Genomic DNA, 22,907 nt, shown 5'->3' with positions numbered 1-22,907 from the left:
GTATGCACGTGCATATAGTACATGACCATTGTATGATGCCTTAAATGTGTTGTGGCAGCTAATATATCTGCAGTAACAGAAAAATCCAAGTTGGCATAAGAATTTTGTCCTGGTTTTCTTAAGTTTGAAAAAGGGACCAGTTGGTGGGTATGGAATTGCAGCCTAACTCAAGCTGTCTGCATGTGGCCCTCAGAAAGTTGCCCAGAAGGTGATGTGGACCTTGGTTTGCAAAAGGTTCCTCATCCCTGCTAGAAAAGCTACATACACTCCTTCCATATTGTGGGAAGTGCAAGTGAAAGAATGTGTGATGCTTGGAAGCTGGCATACTGTGTATTGTGTATATTGTGTATATAAACACAATATAAAACCATCACCTTCCACACTTAGCATCCCTGAAGGTTGCTAGATGGATAGACAGAAAGATAGATAGATAGAAAGAAGGCAGAGAGGTCTGTGCTTTAAGTGTATTATGCGACCAATAATATTTTTAATACGGCAATATGTCTTCTATGAAATGGACATAAAATGTAAGCCAAGAGACATGTCTCAGCCTCACCTCCTCGGTGTAAGGAAGCTAGAGCATTCCTCTGTGAAGACTGTTTTTCAGCCCTGTCCAAATTACAAGTCAGCAGTACAATACAGGTGAGTATATCCAGAGCATTATGGGTAAACAAGAACCATACCACCTGGGGTTTCCCCCTGATTTGCAAAAAGTGTGCAAATGTGCCACAGTGGAATGTAGCCCTGAAGATTATTATTATTACTATTTCAATAGAAACACATGGCCATGAGGCACTCCAAGAACTTTATTTGAATATTGCTAGTGCCCCACTGGTTCATGACAGGGCTGGATTTAGGTTTGATGAGGCCCTAAGCTACTGAAGGTAATGGGGCCCTTTATATCTTATATTTTAGGGAGCAGGCTAGCAGGCGGGGCCCATTACTTACATTATAGGAACCTCCACAAAACAAAATACTGTTGCTGTATGTAGGTTTTATTTTTATTTTTTTATTTTATATTTTGGAAATGTACATCTAGTTGTGTTTTTTCCTTTAATTTTTTTGGGGCCCCACAAAAGAGTGGGCCCCTAAGCTATAGCTTGTTTAGCTTATATGTAAATCCGGCATTGGTTCATGATGTGTGTAGATATTACCCCCCCCAGCCATGCAGTTCCAAAGTTAAAAAGTGCAATCGTCAACCATCAGAGCAAAACAAAACAAAAATCAAGTGCAATTGCACTTTAACCAAACATTTTTTAAAGCAGTGTACCAAAAACTGAATCGAAACATTTCGTATTCTAACTATTCAAATTAAGGTTAGAATACCATTTGAGAGAAGTTTACAATCCTTTGTTGATAATTCCTCTTAAGGATCATTGTATATTTCGTTCATAATGTATAGAATTGGATAATGTAATATGGATATGAATAATGGAATAAAAATGTGCGGAAAATTAATTTTACAAAAGTGATGAATGATAATGACAGGAGCATAGCATGTTGCAGGAAAGGTAGTACAGAAATGCAGGTAGGTAATGCAATAACGTGATCTGGGGGGAAACACCACCATCAGCCACATCACTGTCTACAACGCAGAAAATGCTTTTGCAGAGGGAAAGCAATAGCACAGTGCCAGTCTATGGAGGCAAGAACAATGTTGTAATCCCACTTAAATTTCTTAAATCTGTACCTTTATTATACACCCAGGCTTCATATAGGTTGGTAACCTAACAGATATTTAAGTAGGGCATATATGGCTCCTTGACTGGGCTTGACAATACAGGCCTGTAGCAGGGTTTGTCCTACTCCAAGGGAAATCAGGGTGTCTAGAGGCTTGACTTCCCTGTACTGTAGTTAAGGATAATGCATACAAATAACACACAATATTTGAAGCAGAAATATTGCCACAAATGAACATATGTGAAAAATAGAAAAATAACAGGAAAAACATAGGAAATCTGTTGGTTTGGGAACAGTGTGTTCTGGATTCTCAGGAATCGCTTGGTGGACGAATGTTGCCAGCTGTGAACGGTTAGATAACGGCTCCCTCTGTAGGACTGAGATTGCTCAGTGTGTTGAATAAGGGCTAGAATTTTTACTTGTAGTGAAAAAAATTGCCTTAGAATCTCTGCTGAAGGACTGGATAAAAATAATAATAATAAAGAAATATTGGAGCATGGTCTGAAGAGATGTATTTGGGACTTAAAAACACAGGATGAGGCAATCCCCTTTCTCAGGTAAGATTGCGATTTAAGTGATTTGAAAGTATGCAAGGGCAGAATTACATCCTTGCTCGAGGGATAACATCTGGACTTTTTGTTATGACTGTCATGGTAGAATGCCCTCCCCGGATACAGAAACTCTTCTCTTTCCTCAGTTCTTAGTCTCAGTCTGCTGGTTTAGTGGGATAGTGAACATAAATCAGGGCGTAACTGTCTTCCCCAATGAATGTGCACTCATTTCACTAAAATAACTTCATTTTGCACAAAAGCCCTCTAGGGCAAGGCAAAACTTAACTGATGCACCCTTGAACAGCTGAGGGTGAGGATAGCCGGCATTTTGAGTTTCCATTCGGACCCCCACCGCCACCCCATGGGTGGAACTTGTCTGCTGCGGAACTGATTTGCAAGGCGGCCGCGAGCTGCCGGACGACGGAGGGGTGAGCACGCAGAACCGAGGCTTGCCGCTTGTTAGGAGCGCTGCCGCTCATTACAGGCTCTTCTTTCCTGCCGCTGAAGCTGTTCCTGTTCCTGGAGTGGCGGGAGGGGGGCGTCAGAGGAGGCTGCACCGGTACCGGCGTCTGTGCTCTCCGCCTGGGCAACCAGAAACGAAAAGGCTCCCGCCGACTCCGCTACATGGCAGGGAACTTCTGGCAGAGCTCGCATTAGTGAGTAGCTGTTTTCACGGGTCTGGGTGCATCTAGGATGGGAAGCGAAAGCTGTGCCGGATTACCGGGGTGGGGAGGCACAAATTGGGGGGGGGGGGGGAGGGAGAAAAGGCGGGCGAGGCAAATTCCCCCCGTAGGTCCTTCATAGGTAATAGTCGTTGGAATATTAGGTGCAGTGAGATGCGGCTTTGCGGGTGGAAGGGGTGTGCCTGGAGGTTGTGGCTTTTGGGGAAAATATGAATTCTTACACTGTTATATGTTTGTATGGCTTTATGCCAAAGCTGTTATGGGTTTTCTGCTACTGGCTGTAAGGACGAAATTGGCTGTGTGTGCTGTTGTGTTTTTCCAGATGGAAAATCCCTTATAGAAAGTCATGCAAATCTATGGTGCGGTGTGTAAAGTTCTGGCCAGCTTGCCTCAAAAACTGACTTTGTAGCGTTGGAAAAGGTCAGGAGAAGGGCATCCAAAATGTTCAAGGGGATGGAGAATCTCCCTAGGAGGAAAGGTTGCAGCATATGGGGCTTCTTAGTTTTGAGAAAAGGCCAGTAAGAAGTGACATGGTGGAAGTTCAAAAGATTCTGCATGTTGCAGAGTAGGTGGATGGAGAAAATATTTCCTTCCTTTCTCATGACAATAGAACTTGCGGGCATCCAATGAAGCTGAATGCTGGAAGATTCAGGACAGATAAGAGAAAGTATTCCTTCATGCAGCACATAGTTAAACTATGGAACTCGTTCCCCCAGGAGGCAGTGATGGCCACCAAACTGGGTGGCTTTAAAAGAGGATCAGACAAATTCATGGAGGAGAAGGCTATTAGAGGTTAATAGCCACAGTTCTACACGCACTGTCTGAGGCAGTATGCCTCTGAATACCAATTGCTGGGAATCGCAGGTGGGCGGAGTACTGTTGTGTTCATGTCCTGCTTGCAAGTTTCCCACAGGCATGTGGTTGGCTGCTGTGAGAAGAAGATCCTGGACTAGATGGGCCATTGGCCTGATCCAGGAGGCTCTTCTTGTGTTCTTTCATGTGGCATTGATAAGGTGACAGCTCATGTAGGGCAAGGTGCTTTTGACACAGTAAAAGTGCTGCCTGCTGTATACTACATAATTTAGTAAAGACCCCCACCCAAGAGTTTTGTGGTGCTAAAAAACCTAACAAACTATTGATGTCTTTTATTGAACCATACTACTAGTATCGCTTTATGCACACAGTTTTTTATTTTCTATTTTGGTTCAAATGGAAAGGCAACAAGTAGTTATTTAAATTTTGGATGGAAACAGGTAATGTGAAAAATGTGGAATGTTCTGATATCTATTTGTTGTTTACTATGAGAGGAATATTGCCCATTTAAATTCATCATTTCCCCCTCCTTTCTTCAAATGCTTTCGTATCTGCATACTGTATCTGTGCACAAGGGAATATTGTACTACCTCCCAAGAATTGGGTTGCTTATTCCCTACCACCTCCACCTACAAGGTCTTAGGTGAATAGAGCATTGTGATACTATGAGGCTAGAGAACCTTCAGCAGATAACTTGAGGATAACCAACTTAGTGCTCTACAGATGTTGTTGAGCTCCAACTCCCATCTGCCCAAGCCAGCATGGTCAGTGGTCAGGGAAGGTGTAGTTGTTGTAGTCCAGCAACATCAGGATGCCACCATGTTGGCTACCCTTGAAATAACTGAAAGCTTGTAAAAAATATCCATGGTGAAAAGACTTGACTCAGGTTCATAAATTTTTGACAGAAAATGAATGGGTAACTTTTAGGATAATGCAAACTAGCAATTACAAATAGGAGAAAATTTCACCTGGCTGGAGATAATTCTCAGTATTGCAGCAGTCATTTTATCCTTCTTTGCCCACTTTTTATGTGTAATCTACCAGCACCTAAATTCTAAATGTGTTTATTTGTGAGAAAGTCTGATCTCAAAACCCAAAACAATATATGTAAACACATAATTGAAAACCATGATGGTGTTGAAATACTTCTGGGACAGGTGCCACAGGCAGAGAGGCTGGATTGAATTTTTAGGTGTATGCATGCTTTGCATAGCATTTATTTATTTATTTATGTATTTAAATTATATTCTGCTTACAAACCAGAGTTCTTGAGGCATCTAGCAGTATATTTAAAATACAATAAAATAGACGGAAAGTTACTAGGGCAAAACAAAGACATATACAAGTTTCTTCCTCGTTCTCAGATACTCCAGATGCTGCTCTGCAGCTGAATCTCTCGGCCCCAGCAGGCCTCAGAGGAAATGTCTGCCGAAGCATGTCACAGGTTGGGGCTTCCTTGCTTGGCTGCTGCTGTCTCTTGCAGCTGCTGGCTCTTGTGGCACATGTAAGAGGTGCTGGGGGAACAAATTAGTATGGCTCTGAATACCTAGGAAAGTTTGTGGCTTTTGCATCAGGCTGTGTAGTAGAAGCTGAAACGTAGGCTCCTTTCTATTTGTGGTACAATGGCCTTCTGTTTAGTTGGTATAATAATCTAACTTATACTGAAAGTTGTCTCTTCTCTCTCCACTTTCTGTGTAGCTTACAATGGATTTTGGATAAGCAAGATCTGTTGAAGGAACGCCAGAAGGACTTAAAATTTTTGGCAGAAGAAGAATATTGGAAGCTGCAGATATTTTTTACAAATGGTAAAAATAGTTTCACTTTTAACTTAACCCACTGTTTCATACTGTGTGTGTGATGAATTATTTTTGTGTTAATATCTTAAAATACACAAATTCACCATAACTTTTTTTTAGAAGAAACATTCATTAGGTACCTAGTGACATGAACATGCTCCCCCAAGAGACCTTATCTTTCACCTTAAATATAGCATTCAGGTTTATTTATGGTTTATTGTTTTTGGCATTATGCATATGTTTTCATCCTGAGACCTTGTGGATGGAAGGCAGGTGTTCTAACACCGAAGTTTGGGCCTCTACTACATGTTTATTTTAATGTGACTGTCCTTCAGGTCCTGGTTTAAAGGCAATAACATAATGCCTAGTTTGTATGTAAAGATGGCACTTGCAGGGGAGCTGAAACTGACAGTCCAGCCTTTACCATGAGGTTATTCTTCTCTTGGTCTTTCACTTTAATAGTCGTTCTTAGGTTCTTCTGCATTCTGAAGACTTGCTGTGAAACTGATAAGAGACTTCTCTGCATTCAACTTGGATTCAGCTTGTATGATTCTTCTGTGGTCTACAGCTAGAACATGGTTTGGACTTAGGCATGTGTGTGCAAATGTTGCTGATGATCTTTCTTGTCATAGTTGCTGTCTGTTAAGTAGTGGCTTGTTAAGCCTGCCTAATGATTTTTTTTAGCAGTGCAGTAAGATCTGCACTGTGATCTATTGGTTCTTCGCTTGTTTTCTTAGCCACTGTAGCAGATCTGTGTAAACTTAATATGGGAAAGAGAGGTAGTATGTTAGAAACTGCTATGGCTGGATGGAGAATATTTGTATAGTGCTGCTGATTTTTGTGTCGTGATATTTGGATATCATGAATGTACTCATGAATGTATATAGCATTTATTCATGGTGTTACAGTGCAGCATCAGGTTGATCACAATTGTAATGGTTGTTCCTTTAAACATTAATCATGTGTGCAAATGCCTTGCTTGGCAGTCAGCCTTTAAAATCTGTGCATAGTTATGTGAATCGGAATGGCATAACTTGCAGTGCTGTTTTAAAATGGCAGGATAATGATACAGCATTGCCATGTTCAGATTATAAATGGATGAGGGCATTCAGGAAAAATACCAAGTAATCACCTTATGTTTCATTCCATCATTCTGTCCTTCCACCTCTGCTCGGGATCCCAGACGGATGCTTCTAACATGCTTGGCACATCTCCTTTGCCTGGAAGGCCAAATAAGAGCTACCTGCACAGCTGACACCAGGGCTGCTTCTTGGCCAACTGGCAGGCAGAGCTTGTGATGGAGCAGCTGACTACTTCCTCTAGTGTCTCTCCCCCCTGCATCCCACTCCTTTCCCTAGATTAAATATGTCATACTTCAAACACCTGCTGCCCTGCCAAATTCAGCAACTATGTTGTTATTGGCAGCTTCATTCATTGGACAAATAACATCAGCGTTGTGATGTGTTTAAGCATTGTAGGCTAGAGGTGGCTCATTTTTTGTTTCTTTAGCTGAGGGCTTACAGATCTCCAGAAGGCATGTGTGATGTAATTGTAGGAGTCTAGAGTAAGTGATTTGAGAGTTGCCTTAAATTGTACATCCTAGAGCAAACTGTTGCCTTCACTGTACGGAGATGTCACATGCCTCTTCTTCTTTCATGGAGCCATCTTTAAATGTTGGAATTAAGTGCCATCTGATTGTGTTTGAACTAGTTTGACTTAGTGGGTAGCATGCTGCACTTTGATCTAGAATCACCTTTTAATCCCTCAGGTAGTTGTGGGGAAATCACTCTTCCAGTTCAGCCATACATTTTCTGGCTTGCTAAATTTCAGTTTAGCAGCCAGAAACAACCATTAAGACCAGATTCCCATTTGTTCCTTGGTAGTTCCCTGGTATGTCTGAAACAGGGACCTCTGGTTTAATGTCAGTACCTGACAAGGACAAGGATATTAAATCATGTTTTATATTATGGTTTAGCAGTCTGGGAAATGTATATCTGAACCAGGCAACTGTGCTATGGTCTCAATATGTAAAAATATTATTGATGTATCTTGTAGGGTTCCTGGGAGGATGACTTGGTTAACAACTTAACAACTTAACAACTCTTTACATATTAAGGCAGTCCTATGCATCAGTAAATTTCATCAAATCATTGGGGCTTTGAATAAATGTGGATAGGATCTGATTGTAATGAAATGTTGGCATAGTGATTGTTTCACAGCGCCGTGGGAGATAACCTTCACCACTTCTGATAAAATGCAAATTGTACTTTAAAATCTTAACTTAGTTTTGTTTCTGTTTGTAAGTTATTCAGGCCTTAGGTGAACATTTGAAATTAAGACAACAAGTTATTGCCACTGCCACTGTCTACTTCAAAAGGTTCTATGCCAGGTAGGACCACTTTAGTATATATATTTTTTCCTCTATAACCAGTCCTGAAGATAGAGTAAAATTTTTGTTAGTTGATGCAAACCCACGCATTACCCATGTGGTAGCGGTTTTTGTGATGAAGGCCATGAAAGCCAGGGAAAGATTTATGGACGACAATGTAAAGACCCCTTCATCGTCTGTTTAACTCGCTGCTCGTTTTCCCTCCTTTTCTATTTTGTGGGAAGAAGGTTTTGTTGGCACAGTATGTAATGAATTTTAATATTTTTAACTATTGTAGTGTTGATTTTTGTGCACAGGCATGGTCCTCACAATAAACGGATTTTGACTTTATATATTTTTTCCTTTTTAAACAGAATTCATAAGTTAACAGATAAGTTGGTTTGTAGCCATATCCAGTGGGTACTGTTCAGCTGATGAAAGGCTTTTGTAAGCAGAATGGGAAGGATAACAATTTTCAGTTATTACATCCCACAATGCCATGGTGCCTCTGTAACAGCGATCCCAGATGCCTTCATCTGCCCCAGCTGTAATAAAACATATCTCCCATATTGGCCTCTACAGTCACAGCAGGCAATGCAACTCTCTAACGGTTTGACTTTACCCCCAGTGGCACACTCTTCCATTGTCTCCTGAGACAGATGGATGCCAACACATCACACACAGTCTCTCTCCACTTGCTAAATATGCTACAGAGGGTTGGGAGACCCTGCAGAACAGATTTAGAGGGGTGGGGCTGTAGGAGGGAAGGCAAATAGCTAAAAACTGCTACCTTTCCCATTCTGCTTATGGAAGCCTTCCTGTCAGCTAAGTGATACGGTTCAATTCAACCCCATTGTCCTTCTATATATGCAAACCTTTTATTTATTTAATTTAATTTTCTTTATTTAATAAATTTATACACTGCTTGATTGTAAAAAAAACCTCAAAGTGGTTTGCATTATTGGTGGTAACTTTTCTAAAAAGCAGGGCTCCAGGTGAATAGCTCCTTCCGCCTTCTTAAAATCATGTACTGTAACTTTTCAGATATTCCCTAAAAAGTATAGATCCGGTACTAATGGCTCCTACGTGTGTGTTTTTGGCATCCAAAGTAGAGGTACGTAGAGCATATTTTTCTGTGCGTGCATAAATTTGGTATAAAAAAGAGCGGAATTAGTATTTAACCCTAAAGAGAAAAGTTAAATTGGAGCATTTGGTGGCTTTGTTTCTCCATGTCCTTCTGGGAGAAACAGGAGCTCCATTATTCAATGCTGCATCACACCTACAAGAGGAGGAGGGGTTCTTTTGTTGCATGTGTTGTTGTTTAACCTTTAAGAAGAAAATCAATAAAGATAAATTTAAAAAAGAAGATCCAATGGTGGCAATGAACTGTAATTCTAATCTGTCCTATTGGCTGAGTTGCTGTCTTGTTTTATCAATCTTTATAGATACTAGGATTTAGTAAAGTGCATAGCATTTCTCCCACCAAGGGTTTTGTGCCCTTCCCACCATCATTATTGGTGTTTGACTGTTCATACATTCAGAATAAATGGTGACCCTTGATCACACCATGCTTCCAGTGCTACAGGTTGCTTTTCTTGCCTTGTGGTTACAGAAGCCAGGTATGAGGGTCATCTTGGAAGCTGCATTGCAATTGAAAGATATTCTGCTGATGGGAAAGAAAAGAGATTTATTTTCAGCGTTGTTGTGACTATAGTAGGGTGAGGTGGAGATGAACCTTTTTACACCTGTTCACCATAGGCTGCAGTGGAGCTGGGCATGGCTGGCCTTGGAAAGTGCTCAGCATTTGCCTACAAGCCTCTCAAGAGAACCTTCCTTTCACCCATCATAATGACAGGCAATTTGTCACAGTGTGTTTCTAGTGTGGAATACCTTCCAGTGTGACTTCTTTTTTCTTGCTTTAGGAATTTGGTGTGGTCTCAAATACAAGGTTGATATCCGCTGCTACTTCTGTATGTAAGTGTAAATCATGTCCTTTTCCGCTGCTTTATCATAGGTAAAAGAGTCATCATAATAGTTATAGATAAAATGTTTTCATAGGAAGCTGTGCATTGCTTAGAAACTTTGGGGATTAAATATTATAACTATCTGAAATAAATAAAACAGATTGAGTACTAACTGAAATCAGTTTTCAATCTCAGCAGCAGCAATGAAAATGAATTTCTTTATCCATAGTATGTTTCATACTTGGTTAAAGTCTGTCTCCCCTCGCCCCTCTGCAAAATAGATATTTGCACATGCATGATAGTAGAAAACTAATTTCCAGAAACTGGTAAATGCTTCCACTCCAGTAGATAATTTGGTCAATTTGTAAGCTTTCAGAGACTGGTAAACATTTTCTTTTAAAAAGCCATATCAACTTACTTTTCAAAGTATATAAAATAAATTTCAAAACCTATTCTCACCCACCCACCCTTTGCTTTGGTCATTGCAATACTATTTTATTCACATTCTTTCATAGTAGTTTTTCATTGTACCTGAATTTTGTCAGGTAATCTCAAAAGTCCATATGCTCTAATATACGTAGTTTGCAGGTGCTTGAAAATGTAAAACAATGCATCCAACATCCAGTCTTGTGAGATTTGTGAGTTCAATGAAAAATAAACATGGTGGTTTAATTTTATCCTCTTTTTTTAAAAAAAATGTCTCTTGACTTCTTTTAATTGCAGTGAAAACTAGGTTTTCGTATGCCTTTCCGAAGGAATTTCCTTATAGGATGAACCATGTAAGTAACCCTGTAGTGATATGATATAGTTTGCATTAGCATAGCATCTCTGAATTAGTACATTGGCACCTCCACCATAAATATATTTATTTGAAAGTAAGCTCCACCAATTAATAAGTAGAACTTACTTCCTCATGTGCATCACTTACGTTGCCTTTTTGTAAATGGGTGCAACAGTTGAACTGGTGTCTAATAAAATGTATTATGCACAGAATTTCATTACAATATGTTGATGTTGAGTGGAATGGAATGGATTTACCTAGTCTCCAAAGGATCTGTGTTTTCCCTCCTTCCTTTTAATGTGAGCAGTGTGTTTGATATGATTAACTTACTTTGTATTTTTGCAGATACTAGAATGTGAATTCTATCTCTTAGAATTAATGGTAAGTTCATCTGTTTACCTCTGCATTAGTTTAACTTTATATTACAAAAGTATATAGCTTTCCTATTTGTTAAAGGCGATGAAATGAGCTATTACCCACAGCACTTACCTTTAAATAGGCAGTATTGTCCACACCTCCCCCCAGTTGCACTGCAAGTCCCTAAGAAAAGAGCATTCCTTTTTATAGTTTAGTAGTTCATGAAAGCTAAGCAGAAATTAAGAATAGAGTTGCACAAATTACATACAAAACCTGAATGTTTTCTTTGTACAGTGGTACCTCGAGTTACATACGCTTCAGGTTACAGGCTCCGCTAACCTAGAAATAGTACCTCAGGTTAAGAACTTTGCTTCAGGATGAGAACAGAAATCGTGCTCCAGCAGCATGGTGGCAGCGGGAGGCCCCATTAGCTAAAGTGGTGCTTCAGGTTAAGAACAGTTTCAGGTTAAGAACGGACCTCCGGAACGAATTAAGTACTTAACCCAAGGTACCACTGTATAGATATTTGAATCCATTATATTCAGTTTGTAAGATATACAGTGGTACCTCGGTTTACGAACTTAATCTGTTCTGGATGTCCATTCTTAAACCAAAGCCATTCTTAAACTGAGGTGTGCTTTCCCTAATGAGGCCTCCTGTTGCTGGTGTCCTTCCACCGTTCGGATTCCATTCGTAGACCGAGGTAAAGTTCGCTAACCAGAACACTACTTCCAGTTTTGTGGAGTTTGTATACCGAATAGTTTGTAAACAGGGCTGTTCTTAAACTGAGGTACCACTGTACTATAAATACTTAACCACAGGTGTAGGTTCAGGGACCCATGTCATGTTCTTACATCTCATAAATACTTCTCTGGAAATGTGTGTACTCTTGGCTACTTTATGTACTGACAACTGCTCTTCCAATCAGTCAGCTAACCAGTACAGGCAGCACAGCTACTCTATTCATCATGTTGCTCAGACAACAGGCAGTGTAATAATTTGGACTCCACCCACTTTTAGCTTTGGCCCTGCTCACCATTGGCATGTGGCCTCTGTCAGATTACCCTCGACTTTTAAAAACTCTCTTCTAAGATGTGCTTTGTGGTTAAAAATTCTCCCTCTTTTTAGTGTGGTTTGCAGCACATAGCACCTTTGCACATTGCATCTCTGTTCTGTACTAGTGGAGAAGGAGCTTCCTTCTACAGTCTCTCTGACATAATGCCCCATTTATATTATAAGAAGAGAAGTGAGAACTTACTTGAATTTCAAACTAGTGCCAGTTGTTTTGGCAAGCTTTTAGTTTATGCAGTTTTAAACACAGGCTGTTCTTTCGCAAGGTTCATTTTCCACTGAGGTATTTAGGTTTGTGGGCAAATAAGGTCTTTGTTGGCTACAGTTGTGTCACTTTATGTCTCCGAGGGAGATACTGCAGTCTGATAGGCAGTCTGTCAGCTTCTACAGAGGAGTATTCTAAAGAGACTATTGACCTCATTTTGACAGAATAAGGGTGCTGCAACAGTAACATGTTGAATGGAAGGCAGGAAGCACCTAAATTTGTAAGTCAGATGTTTTGAATTCTTGCTAGTGACAATGAGCTTTGTGCTGCACTTAATTTTAAATGGCCTTTTAAAATCAATCTTTCCAGGACTGCTGTTTGATAGTATACCATCCTTATAGACCTCTACTCCAGTATGTGCAAGATATGGGCCAAGAAGATATGCTGCTACCCCTTGCCTGGTAATAAGTATAAAAATGTTTAAAGAGTGTGTTCATCTGAGGAAGAGTACAAGATTAAATACAACAACGGAGGTGAAGTCTGCTAACTGACTTTGCAGACACTTTCCCCAGTTTGCCAAAGTCACGTGAGCCAATATCTAGACATTTTCCTGAAGATCAGTATTAGTTTAATACATACTGGAGAACACATGGAACCAGTTTGGTTTATTTGCCACCATTGGATTGTTTTACATATGACCTGTACAGCCTTTTCTTCAAAACACCCAAGAGGAACACATAGTAATTAGATACTCTGATTACTATTTTATTTATTTAGTATATTTATCCCTGCTCTTCATGGAGCTCAAGGTGGCTTCAGCAAGATGCCTGCCCTCAAAGCATCCCTAACCTTGTCTTGCAGTAGGAAAGATGACATCATATAATGTCTCTGAATACAGATCTATTACAGTTGTACCTTGGTTGTAGAACGCCCTGGAACTTGGACGTTTTGGCTCCTGAATGATCGAAACCCGGAAGTAACTGTTCCAGTTTTTGAACGTTCTTTTGGAAGCCAAACATTCGAAGGGGCTTCCGCGGCCAATCAGAAGCCGTGATTTGGAAGTCAAATGCTTTGGAAGTTGAACGGACTTCCGGAATGGATTTGGGAAGAAATTAAACCAGTGTTCCAAACTTCAAAGCATGTAGGGGGGGGGGGAAATTACAATGAGATATGTATATAATGATAACCAACATCCTGATTTCAAACAGAACGTAAACGTTTAAAGGAGAAATAAGCTGGTGTGTTTGTGGCATATTACCTTGACTCCCTTATGTGAAGAAATGAATGGCAGCATGCTGATTGGTTGCTTTTGTTTGTGCAGGAGGATAGTGAATGACACGTATAGAACTGATCTTTGTCTGCTGTACCCTCCTTTCATGATAGCTCTAGGTAAGTAACATGTTAAAAAGTGCTTTATCGCTATTTGAATGAAATGATTTGGTGTAGAGTTCCACCCATGACCATCTTCATATAAAGTCTGGTGTTGACATCATAGCCTCAGTTTCATTTTTTTACTTAGTAACTGAAATGCTTTTATGGTGTTAATTAAAAAAAATCTAATGGAGCAACTAAGAAACAAAAGTTAAATGTACATGTTAAGTGTCAGCAGTGTGAAAAGTAGAATGGCTTGGTAGAAAAATCCTCTCTTGAGAGGTAGACAGTGGTACAAAGAACATGTTCTGGAAATGTCCTTTGCCATTACTGGTATGTTACCCATCATTCTGCAAGTATTGTTATCTAACCTTATGCAACATTTGTTTCCCTTGCAGCTTGTCTACATGTGGCTTGTGTTGTCCAGCAAAAGGATGCTAGACAGTGGTTTGCTGAGCTCTCTGTTGATATGGAGAAGGTAGAAACATTTTCTTTCCTAGCTAAAGATTTATTGTGTAATGGGAAAACATGTATGCTAGCCACATGTCCTCATGTAAAGTGGTAGCTTCATAGGACCAGGTATTATAATCCCTTCTTGACAGTGCTTGAACACTGGACTAACTTCTGGTCCTTTTAGGGGCAGAATTCATGGTGCAGGTGCTTTTTTCAAAGTCCTATGTGTATTGGAACTGGGCTGATGTAAATCAAATGAAGGCTGTGTTTATTTCCTCTTGAAATTACTGACCATTCATCTAATTTCCTAGTGCACTGATCTCTGAGTATAAACTCTATTATTCTCTAAGATTAAAGCTCATATTAATTCCCAGTAACAAATCCCAAATAATCCCAAGTACCAATGTCTTAAGATGTTGAATGTTTTAAAGTAGGCTCAGAATTTGTCCTTCTCCACCCCCAGTGGGTAAAATATTAAATATATTATTACTAAATTTAAACAGACAGGGGTACTATACAAGGATAACAGAAGACTTAATATTTTCGGACCTATTCCTTGTATATGAAGTGTGTACCTGTTGCTGACAGACACATAGAAACATGGCCACGTTTTGTCATCTAGACATATTTTTGTTTAGATTTTAGAAATAATCAGGGTTATCTTGAAACTGTATGAACAATGGAAGAACTTTGATGAAAGGAAAGAAATGGCTACTATTCTAAGTAAGATGCCTAAACCAAAACCACCTCCAAACAGGTAGGTGTCTTCAAACTTTATTTTCTCCTTGTTGTACTTATCTATCCCTGTTTCTATAGCTGTATATATCTATTTCTATTTCTCTGAAGAGTGTCTCCAAAGTGTAAACGAAAATTTTAACAACATTCCAGGGATCTATCAGAATGTATTCCTATTTGCTAGAAATTTGATAGTTCTCATGTTAACAGTTACACAACTTCCTGCTTTTCTTTTGTGAAATTACCTAATAGAAATAAGTTAACTCTCCAGAATTGTGTAGGCATAGGCAACCTCCTTCTGAATCTTCAGGGACTATAACAACCTTTATCAATGTCATTTGAACATGATGAATGGCTGTGCTTGAACATAATGCTTTAAACTATGATTTTGGACTGTTAGTCATTGGACATTTGTAAACTGAGTGACATTGTTCCTTGACTATCATATTAAAGCTTTTTGGTTTGCAGGGACCTTTTTACCAGGCACATTGTCTTCTTATAATAAATAGGATTAGCACAGGCTTACTGGCAAGGGGTTGGTGGATAGGTTGTTGTGATTTTGGATAAGATATATATAACCTTTGCCCCTTGCAACTCTGGTTATGAGCTGAGTGTGAGATCATTGTGTGGGCTAAATTCTATACCTGATTTTTGAAAAACAAATGTGCATTTCAGGAACAAGTAATTTTTTTAATAACCACACTGCTCCCTACCCAGGCAGTTGTTGGCATAACTAAGTAAAAGTATGAAGACAAAAGCTACAAGGACTCAGAAAACTTTTTTTTTATTTCCTCAGTCATGATTTAAGCAAGACTCACAATTTGTAGGAGTTTGAGGCAAATTTCCGTGGTGCTATTTACATTTTGCCACTTGCACAGCCTCTCCTAGAATAAATTCTTGTATGCTCTCACATGAAGTAAATGTAATTAAAGAGCTGCATGATGATTGATCTTTTCCATTGTGACTTCTTGTGCTTCCAAGATTGTAGAATAAAGACTGTAATCTCCTGCCTTGCTGTTACATTAGAGATGCCTTCATGAAATGAATTCACAGAAGTAAAATAATTAAAAAAATATATATCCATATTTGTTTTGTCCCGAACAGTGAAGGCGACCAAGGTCCAAATGGAAGTCAGAATTCTAGCTACAGCCAGTCTTAAGTCATTCCAAAGAAACTCATTGTGGACCACTTTGGATCATGTCATGATGGATTTTTTCTTGTGTGGAAGACATGAACACAGGGTTTCAATAATGTCTTTTCAGAAAGAACTTGAAGAATGTTTCTGTCAAGCATATTGAAAACTTTTCCATAAATACACATCCATTTGAATTGTGGCACTAACACATTTAACACCACTTCTCAGTCTCCAAACAAGTCGAAAGCCTGGATAAAGCTAGAAAAAACATGATTAACTTCAGTATGGACAGCATTCAACACTTTAGTTGTTTTTTTTTTAAAAATGAAGAGTTAAAAAAACTGTTACCACGAAGCTGGGTGAGTAACTGGATCTTCTTGCCCCCATACCAGTTTGACCACAGAAGGTGGCTTGAAATGTTGGATTTGAAATCCTAATTGACCAGGTATATACTCTAAATGCTAGTGAATATTGTACAAGAAGGAAAATGCACTTCTTCAGTAAATTCTTGAAAGGAAAAGACTCCTTAAACAAAGAGTAAGATAGTTTTGCATTCCTCACCTGAAATTTAACAAGATAGTCTTAGTCTGTACCTATAATTTGCTAGCAGAAATTGAAATCCAGTACCCAAAAAAGTGCAATATGTATAATGCAAATTGTGGCTGTTGTAGGGAGGAAAATTTCAACCTTTACAAGTGCTAAACTATTAAGTCATACTTTGCAATCCAATCAAGTTGAATAATCTAACCAATTTGAGGTAATGGTGGATGTGTTGTGTGCTATAGAAGTTAGCTTGCCTTCATTGTTACAAATCATTCATCGTAACAGAGGCTTCTTAAGAAAGCAGCAAGTATTCAGATGAAAATAAAACTTACTCCGTAGGAAACTATTTATTAATTACTGTAAAAATTTAACTAGAGAGGCTTAATTTTTTTTTAACCACAGGGCCATATCCTGTGCTCTTTACTCAGGCACACCTTCCACTGAAAATGGGATTTGCTTCAAAGCCTTTAGATTTTAATGAACATTATGCACACACAATTTCATAATGAAGTAAGTGTCTGTTATCCTAAAACAAAATCAAATAAAAATAACTACTGGATTTCAGTCTTAGGTCTTTTTTCATCCCAGAGAACAACTTTAAACTGGTACAAAACCAGAGGAATGTTGTTTTGAAGAATCTTGTCACTTGGTGCTTGTTCTAAAACTTGATTTTTTAAAAAGCAGCAGTGCCTGCTTCTACTTGATCTGTCATTCAATTAAGTGTAACCAAAGTGTTTTTGTATGCAAGTGATTGGGCTCTTTGCACTTAACTGTAAGTTATTTTTATAAAGCGTGTTTGGATACTGACTTACGAAAACACTTCTGTGAGAAGTGATGTGTTTCTGGCCTTTTCATACTCTCCTTATTCGTTCTGCTTATTTTGTTGTCTTGTTCCACACCCGTGCTAACATGATTGGTTGAAGACACCTTGTCCTTAGCCATATGGAAATTAATTTTGTTCCCCTGAGGGTTTAAACTTTATTTGTAATATGAACTAGCTGGGTAGGAATAAAAACAAATGCAAATTGACAACTTTGTCTGGTTCTTTTATTCTGGAGTGATAAATAAACGATACAAATAAATCAAGGTGGTATTGCAGATATATAAATAATTGAATCATGATCCGCTGAAATCAGTGGAAGTTGTTTAATTGGAAATATGATTGCATTGCTGATTTAACTGTGGAATAGTAATAGGTTATGTAGATGTAGCATATTGTATTCATACTATGAGCACTTCCCCTGTTGGATAAAAACATGTTTCCACACACTATTACTTCCACAAAGAGTCAAAGACTTTAAAAGCAAGAAGAAGAAACCAAGGTTATCTCTTACATGCTGGATAAACATTTGAGCTCTGTTTTATGTGCAGGAAAAATTACTGGGAAAATTAGCTAAAGTTGTTTGAAGAAAGTGTCTAATTACTAATTTTAAAATGCACAACTTTACTTTGAAATCACGACTAACCAAAATTCAGTTAGTATGTAAGAGTTGAAATTAATTGCAGTGTTAAGAGAACAACCTGATTATTATTTAGGCTATTATATTGATCCATTGCAAATTTCATTCAAATAGCAAAACTATTTTAGAGGAAATATTCAAATTTTGGAGAGGATATTTCCATAATGGGGAGTAGCCTGGTTGAATATTCAAAACAGGTATCAGTTCTTTCCTGCTGTGTAACACAACCAATCTATTGCTACACAAAATAGTTCCTAAATCTATATAGATCCTTAATAAAAGTTAGTTAGCTTTCACTCTGTGTACTATGAGGATACTGAATAGGTCACTATTCCAGACGTCATTTCCCTGCAGAAGATTCATACTCAGCCCATTCCTTGAAGCCACCAGCATAATTCTGAGCTCTGCAAGCACATAAAGTAAGCATCTTAACATTTCACACTGTACAAAGTATTTTAGTTAGTTATCCTTTCTCTAAAACATACTGGCCAGATCACTGTTTTGCTCAGAACTCAGTGGGCTCAAAACTTTACGGGAATGTTAACCTTCTACTTCCAACTTCAAAATACTATCTGCTGCATTCTCTGGTGTAACAATTATTATTTAATAAGACAAGGAAACAAAGGAGCATGCATATGATATCTTCCTCAAACAACACAACCCACAATAGCCTCTTAAACAAATAGTTCATTTTTGCAAAACAGATAATAGTTTTGTTGATTAAAAACTATTAATCTCACCACTGGATTTGGCTGCAGCCCATACGAGATTTTTAATTCTTGTTTTTGTCACAGCAGCCAAAGGTATTAAGATTCTGCAGAGTCCACGCAGAACCTTTGATGTAGCAAAGCAGAATAAGGTATCACCTTAGTTATGTTTTTTAAAATCACAATTGGATTTCCTTTTAAGAGGAAAGCTGTGAAATGGCAGGTGGCAGTTTTAGATTGAAGACTGATTTACATGCATCCAAGGCGGCCCAGAAGTGGCTCGAAAAGAGGGCAGAAGGGGGCCTAATGGGCTTATGCGTGCTTCATTGTCGCATGTGATGATGAAATGCAGTCCCCACACGGGTTGCCTGTATTTCCATGTACTATCTTCAAGGAAGATCTGTCACTCTTTGCAGGGCCGTAGCTAGGGGGTGGTGAGGTGGGCCCCCACCAGGGCCGCAGGTGGGGGGGGCACAAAATCAGCTTAAATATGTCTATAAATAAAAATATGGATTATTGCCTCATAAGAAAAGGTTTTAAATAGAGAGTGAATTGAATGGGTGGAGGAGAGGTGGAAAGAAGAGCTAACTTGTACATGGCTGAGGGGGGGGCGAATCTGGATGGTTTTGCCAGGGGTGCAAGATCACCTAGCTATGGCTCTATAGCTGTATTTACTGCAAATGGAGCCCTGTGCAAAATACATATACTTAGAATTAAAGAATTCTGGGAAGCTGCTGAGCACAGAGATTAGTGTACCAGTACTGAGCTGAACTCCGGTCTTTCTATACATTAAAAAAATCCTAGTTATCTCAAGCTGTCTTCATTTCAGCAGTCTAATGTAGGTGTTGTGTTTGACATTTTTTTCTTGTGGCTGTTAAACGATTGGCTGTCAGGAATGGAATCCTTGACAATCTATTGCAAGTCACTCAGAGTACTACTAGTAGATCCTGATCTATGTTCTGCCCACCACTGCTCTAGGCAGTTTGCTGTCAGCCTACATGCACGAGAACATTACTTTTTGTGATTGCTTCTACGGAATGAAATGCCTGTAGCATTCCAAAGAACTTAAAACAAGCTGACCTAGTTTTTTGGTTTTTGTTTAAAGGACTAGAGTGACCAGTCCTGCTTCAACTTCACTGATGTGCACAAATAGATGGCACAGACTACTTGCAACTGTAATAAGTTTTGAATGGCAGGAGACAAAGGTTACGGTTTGCTTCATTTGTGCCAGGCCTAGGTCTTCACTGAGCAATAAGTTACTTAGAAGCAAAGATCAGTGCTATGGAATGAAAAGCTATTGATTCACCACACTTCAGAGTAGAACATCAGTGTAAGTATTAAAGCAGAGGTAGAAGTCAGTAAAGATACATTTATGCAGTTTGTCCCTGAGTAGTATATATACTCACCTGCTGAAACCCAGAGACTTTGCAGCAGCTAGAGCTTGTATGCTTCTCACTCCTGCCATACAGGAAAACACTAAAATGTCTGATTTAGAAGGCATATCTTGATTGTATATCTCCTTAAAATGTACCGGTTCCATCTGCAAAGCTTCCACAACCTCGCCCACTACAAAAACAAAGACTAACTGTTGAATTAAGCAACTGACTATGATGAATCATTATAAAGCAAGTAAGTGCAACAGGTCATAAAATCCATGATACGTGGGTGAACTTTACATATCTCCTGTTACATAGGTAAAAGGTTTTGAGCTAGCTGGCCTTGTATTTCCTCCTCACTCCGCTCATGACCAGGAAGTGTGGAAGCTTACATGGAATGCTGATGGATCCAGGAATTTTCCCATACTGCTCAATTTCCCATTTTTCTCTAACATCAACAAGCAAAATGGCCTTGGATTGCAGCAACTCCTTGAGTTCTTTGTAGGAGACCTTATCTTTAGCAGTGGAAAAACAGCAAACAATCCCGTCTGGTTTTTCAGTTTTTAGATCTGTAAAGAGAAGAAGCTATTACTCAAGCAAGCAATATTGTCTCTGGACCATCATTTCTCAAATACATCTACTAGCAACTTCTAATGTTACCAGTGAGCACAGTTTATGCCAGTGGCTTTATAGGGCAGAGCTTTTCAAACTTTTCATGTTGGTGATACACTTTTAGACATACACACTGCAGCTGACACACTATGTCGTGACACACAGTATCCTCCCCCGAAAAATATTGCATTGTCAAATGTACTCATAGATTTTCATAATTTCTGTATCATTAGAACTCAGGATCTGACAGTGAAATTGAAAGGGAGTAGTAGACTCAGAAGAGAAAGTGTTTCATCAAACAACACATCATGTGGTATAGGCCGCTGGCCTGCGCACCATTTTAAAGGTGATTAGGTTAAACCAGATGAGGGGTTATTAAGATTGGCAAAATGCTTTTTTTGTGTTTTGCTGAGAGTTGTAAAACTCTACAGGTTCAGAGTATTTTTATACTCCACAAAACCACATGCCATAATAAATTTGTTAGTCTGGACTTACTGTGTGGTATCTTTTAGGGAGAAGAGGGGCCCCAACCACCCTTGCTCCCAGCCTGGCACAAAGCAGGCTTGGATTCCAGCCTCTCCCTCCCATTCAAGAGGAGATATAGGGAAACAACTAATGCAATGAAAGATATAAAAACAGCTTAGAACTATTCTCCCTAAGTGTGAAATATGTAGTTGCTACTTAACTGTGGAGCACAAGCCCACAAAGCCCCACTGGACACACCACCAGGTCTCCTGTGACCCTTCTCTCCTGATCTGGGAATAACTTAAGTATATAGCATCTGATCTGATATTGAGATACCACTTCCTCCTTAAAACGTCCTACACGCAAAATCATTCACACAAAGAAAGAATGAGGCCGAAAGGCAGCATAGGCAACTTTGCCCAATTTCTTTCCCCCTTTTGGAATTGGAAGCTAGATCTGGAGACTGCAATGGATCTGTTTCGCAAGCAGAGCCAAACGTCCTAATCCTAAAATTAGGACTGATAAATGTTCCACTAATGAAACACAACTGGATTAGGGGGCAGATTTTATGGTCAGGGATGCCACATCACAGGGATGACAGACTTGTAGAATTGGTAGGGGTCACGAGGATCATCTAGTCCAACCCCGTGCCATGCTGGGATCTTTTGCCCAACGTGGAACTCGAACCCTAGACCCTGAGATGTGTTTCATGCTCTACCGATTGAGCTATCCCAGCAATCAGATCTGCTGAATTATGCAAGTGCGGATCTGATCTTACACTGATGCTAGCGAACGTCAGACTATGCTGTCGGTTCGGTATAGGGAAGGAGAGATGCTTTCTCCCCACTCCGCCCCGAAGCGCGCGCGCCGGCGTCTCCCCTCTCTCCCCACCCACTCCGGGGCACTTACGGGCCGGACTCCAGAAGGGGCCACGGCCTGCTCCCGATTCCGGCCGCAGAATGGAGCCGCGACCGTGGCTCCCTGCCAGCAGGCACTTTCCTCGCCCGCCTCTCGCACTGACCCCTGTCCGCTTTGCTGTCAAAAGAAAGGTCGCCCGACCCAGCCGGCTGCAGCAGCCCCACATGCTGCCCAACGCGGCTCAGGTATCTGCGCGTTTTAACTTGTCTCCTCCCATTCTTTGCCGGGCTTCCCAAGCTATAGCAGGCCGCGTCGTTTGCCTGTCTTTTCGTCTGTGCCTTATAGGCGCTTTGCACCAGAAGCTGCTATCTCAATCCTATGCCCATTTGCTTAGAAGCCTCCTGTAGGGCTTACTCCCGAGTACACAAAAGACATTTAAAGTGCACACACACATATCCCTCAAAGGAACTGTACTTTACCCCTCAGAGAACTACAGTTCCCAGCACCCTTAACAAACTACAGTTCTCAAGGTTCTTGGGAGCGGGGGGGTGTGCTTTAAACGTTTGCTGTTTAAAGTGAGTCTAGAATTGCATGCCAAATAAGCACTTGTTTTCTTCTCAACCCAGTGGAACGGTTTCCCTACCTCTGGAGGTTGTGGACTCTCCTTCCTTGGAGGTTTTTAAGCAGAGGTTTGATGGCCATTTATCATGGATGCTTTAGCAGAGACTCCTGCACTGCAGGAGGTTGGGCTAAATAGCCCTTGGGGTCGCTTCCAACCCTGCAATTCAGATTCTATGAGTTGCATTATGTTAACACCACTTCCTTTTCTCTGGATGCGCCCCTCAGGGTGCCTTCAGTTTCCCTTTTTCTGCACAATTAAGAAGTTCTTTTGTTTATGCCCTCGTTTCACCTCAAAAGGATAT

The 22,907-nt window shown here is 39.9% G+C and overlaps 2 protein-coding genes across 3 annotated transcripts; one reads left to right on the top strand and one right to left on the bottom strand.

Moving 5' to 3' along the window:
• Positions 1–2,655: 2,655 nt before the first annotated feature.
• Positions 2,656–17,538, top strand: CCNC (cyclin C). 2 transcript variants are annotated; one of them, XM_083731487.1, is made up of 12 exons: positions 2,656–2,887; positions 5,426–5,532; positions 7,828–7,912; positions 8,936–9,005; positions 9,814–9,865; positions 10,579–10,634; positions 10,982–11,017; positions 12,639–12,730; positions 13,591–13,658; positions 14,039–14,118; positions 14,732–14,850; positions 15,933–17,538. In XM_083731487.1, exons 1-12 carry the CDS (start codon positions 2,856–2,858, stop codon positions 15,985–15,987), a joined length of 852 nt encoding a protein of 283 aa, XP_083587613.1. In that variant the 5' UTR covers positions 2,656–2,855; the 3' UTR covers positions 15,988–17,538. The 2 variants fall into 2 exon arrangements, with proteins under 2 accessions (XP_083587613.1, XP_083587612.1); XM_083731486.1 differs by having other exon boundaries at positions 2,669–2,887; positions 16,091–17,538.
• TSTD1 (thiosulfate sulfurtransferase like domain containing 1) lies at positions 17,532–22,261 on the bottom strand. Its single transcript, XM_083731533.1, has 4 exons — positions 22,036–22,261; positions 20,442–20,618; positions 20,080–20,239; positions 17,532–18,370 (listed from the first exon to the last, which is right to left on the bottom strand). Exons 1-4 carry the CDS (start codon positions 22,208–22,210, stop codon positions 18,307–18,309), a joined length of 576 nt encoding a protein of 191 aa, XP_083587659.1. The 5' UTR covers positions 22,211–22,261; the 3' UTR covers positions 17,532–18,306.
• Between the last annotated feature and the right edge of the window lie 646 nt (positions 22,262–22,907).

The sequence above is a fragment of the Podarcis gaigeae genome, assembly GCF_964106915.1.
Source record: "Podarcis gaigeae genome assembly, chromosome: 3".
Taxonomy (NCBI): Eukaryota; Metazoa; Chordata; class Lepidosauria; order Squamata; family Lacertidae; genus Podarcis; species Podarcis gaigeae.
This window is presented reverse-complemented; position numbering and strand designations above follow the sequence as displayed.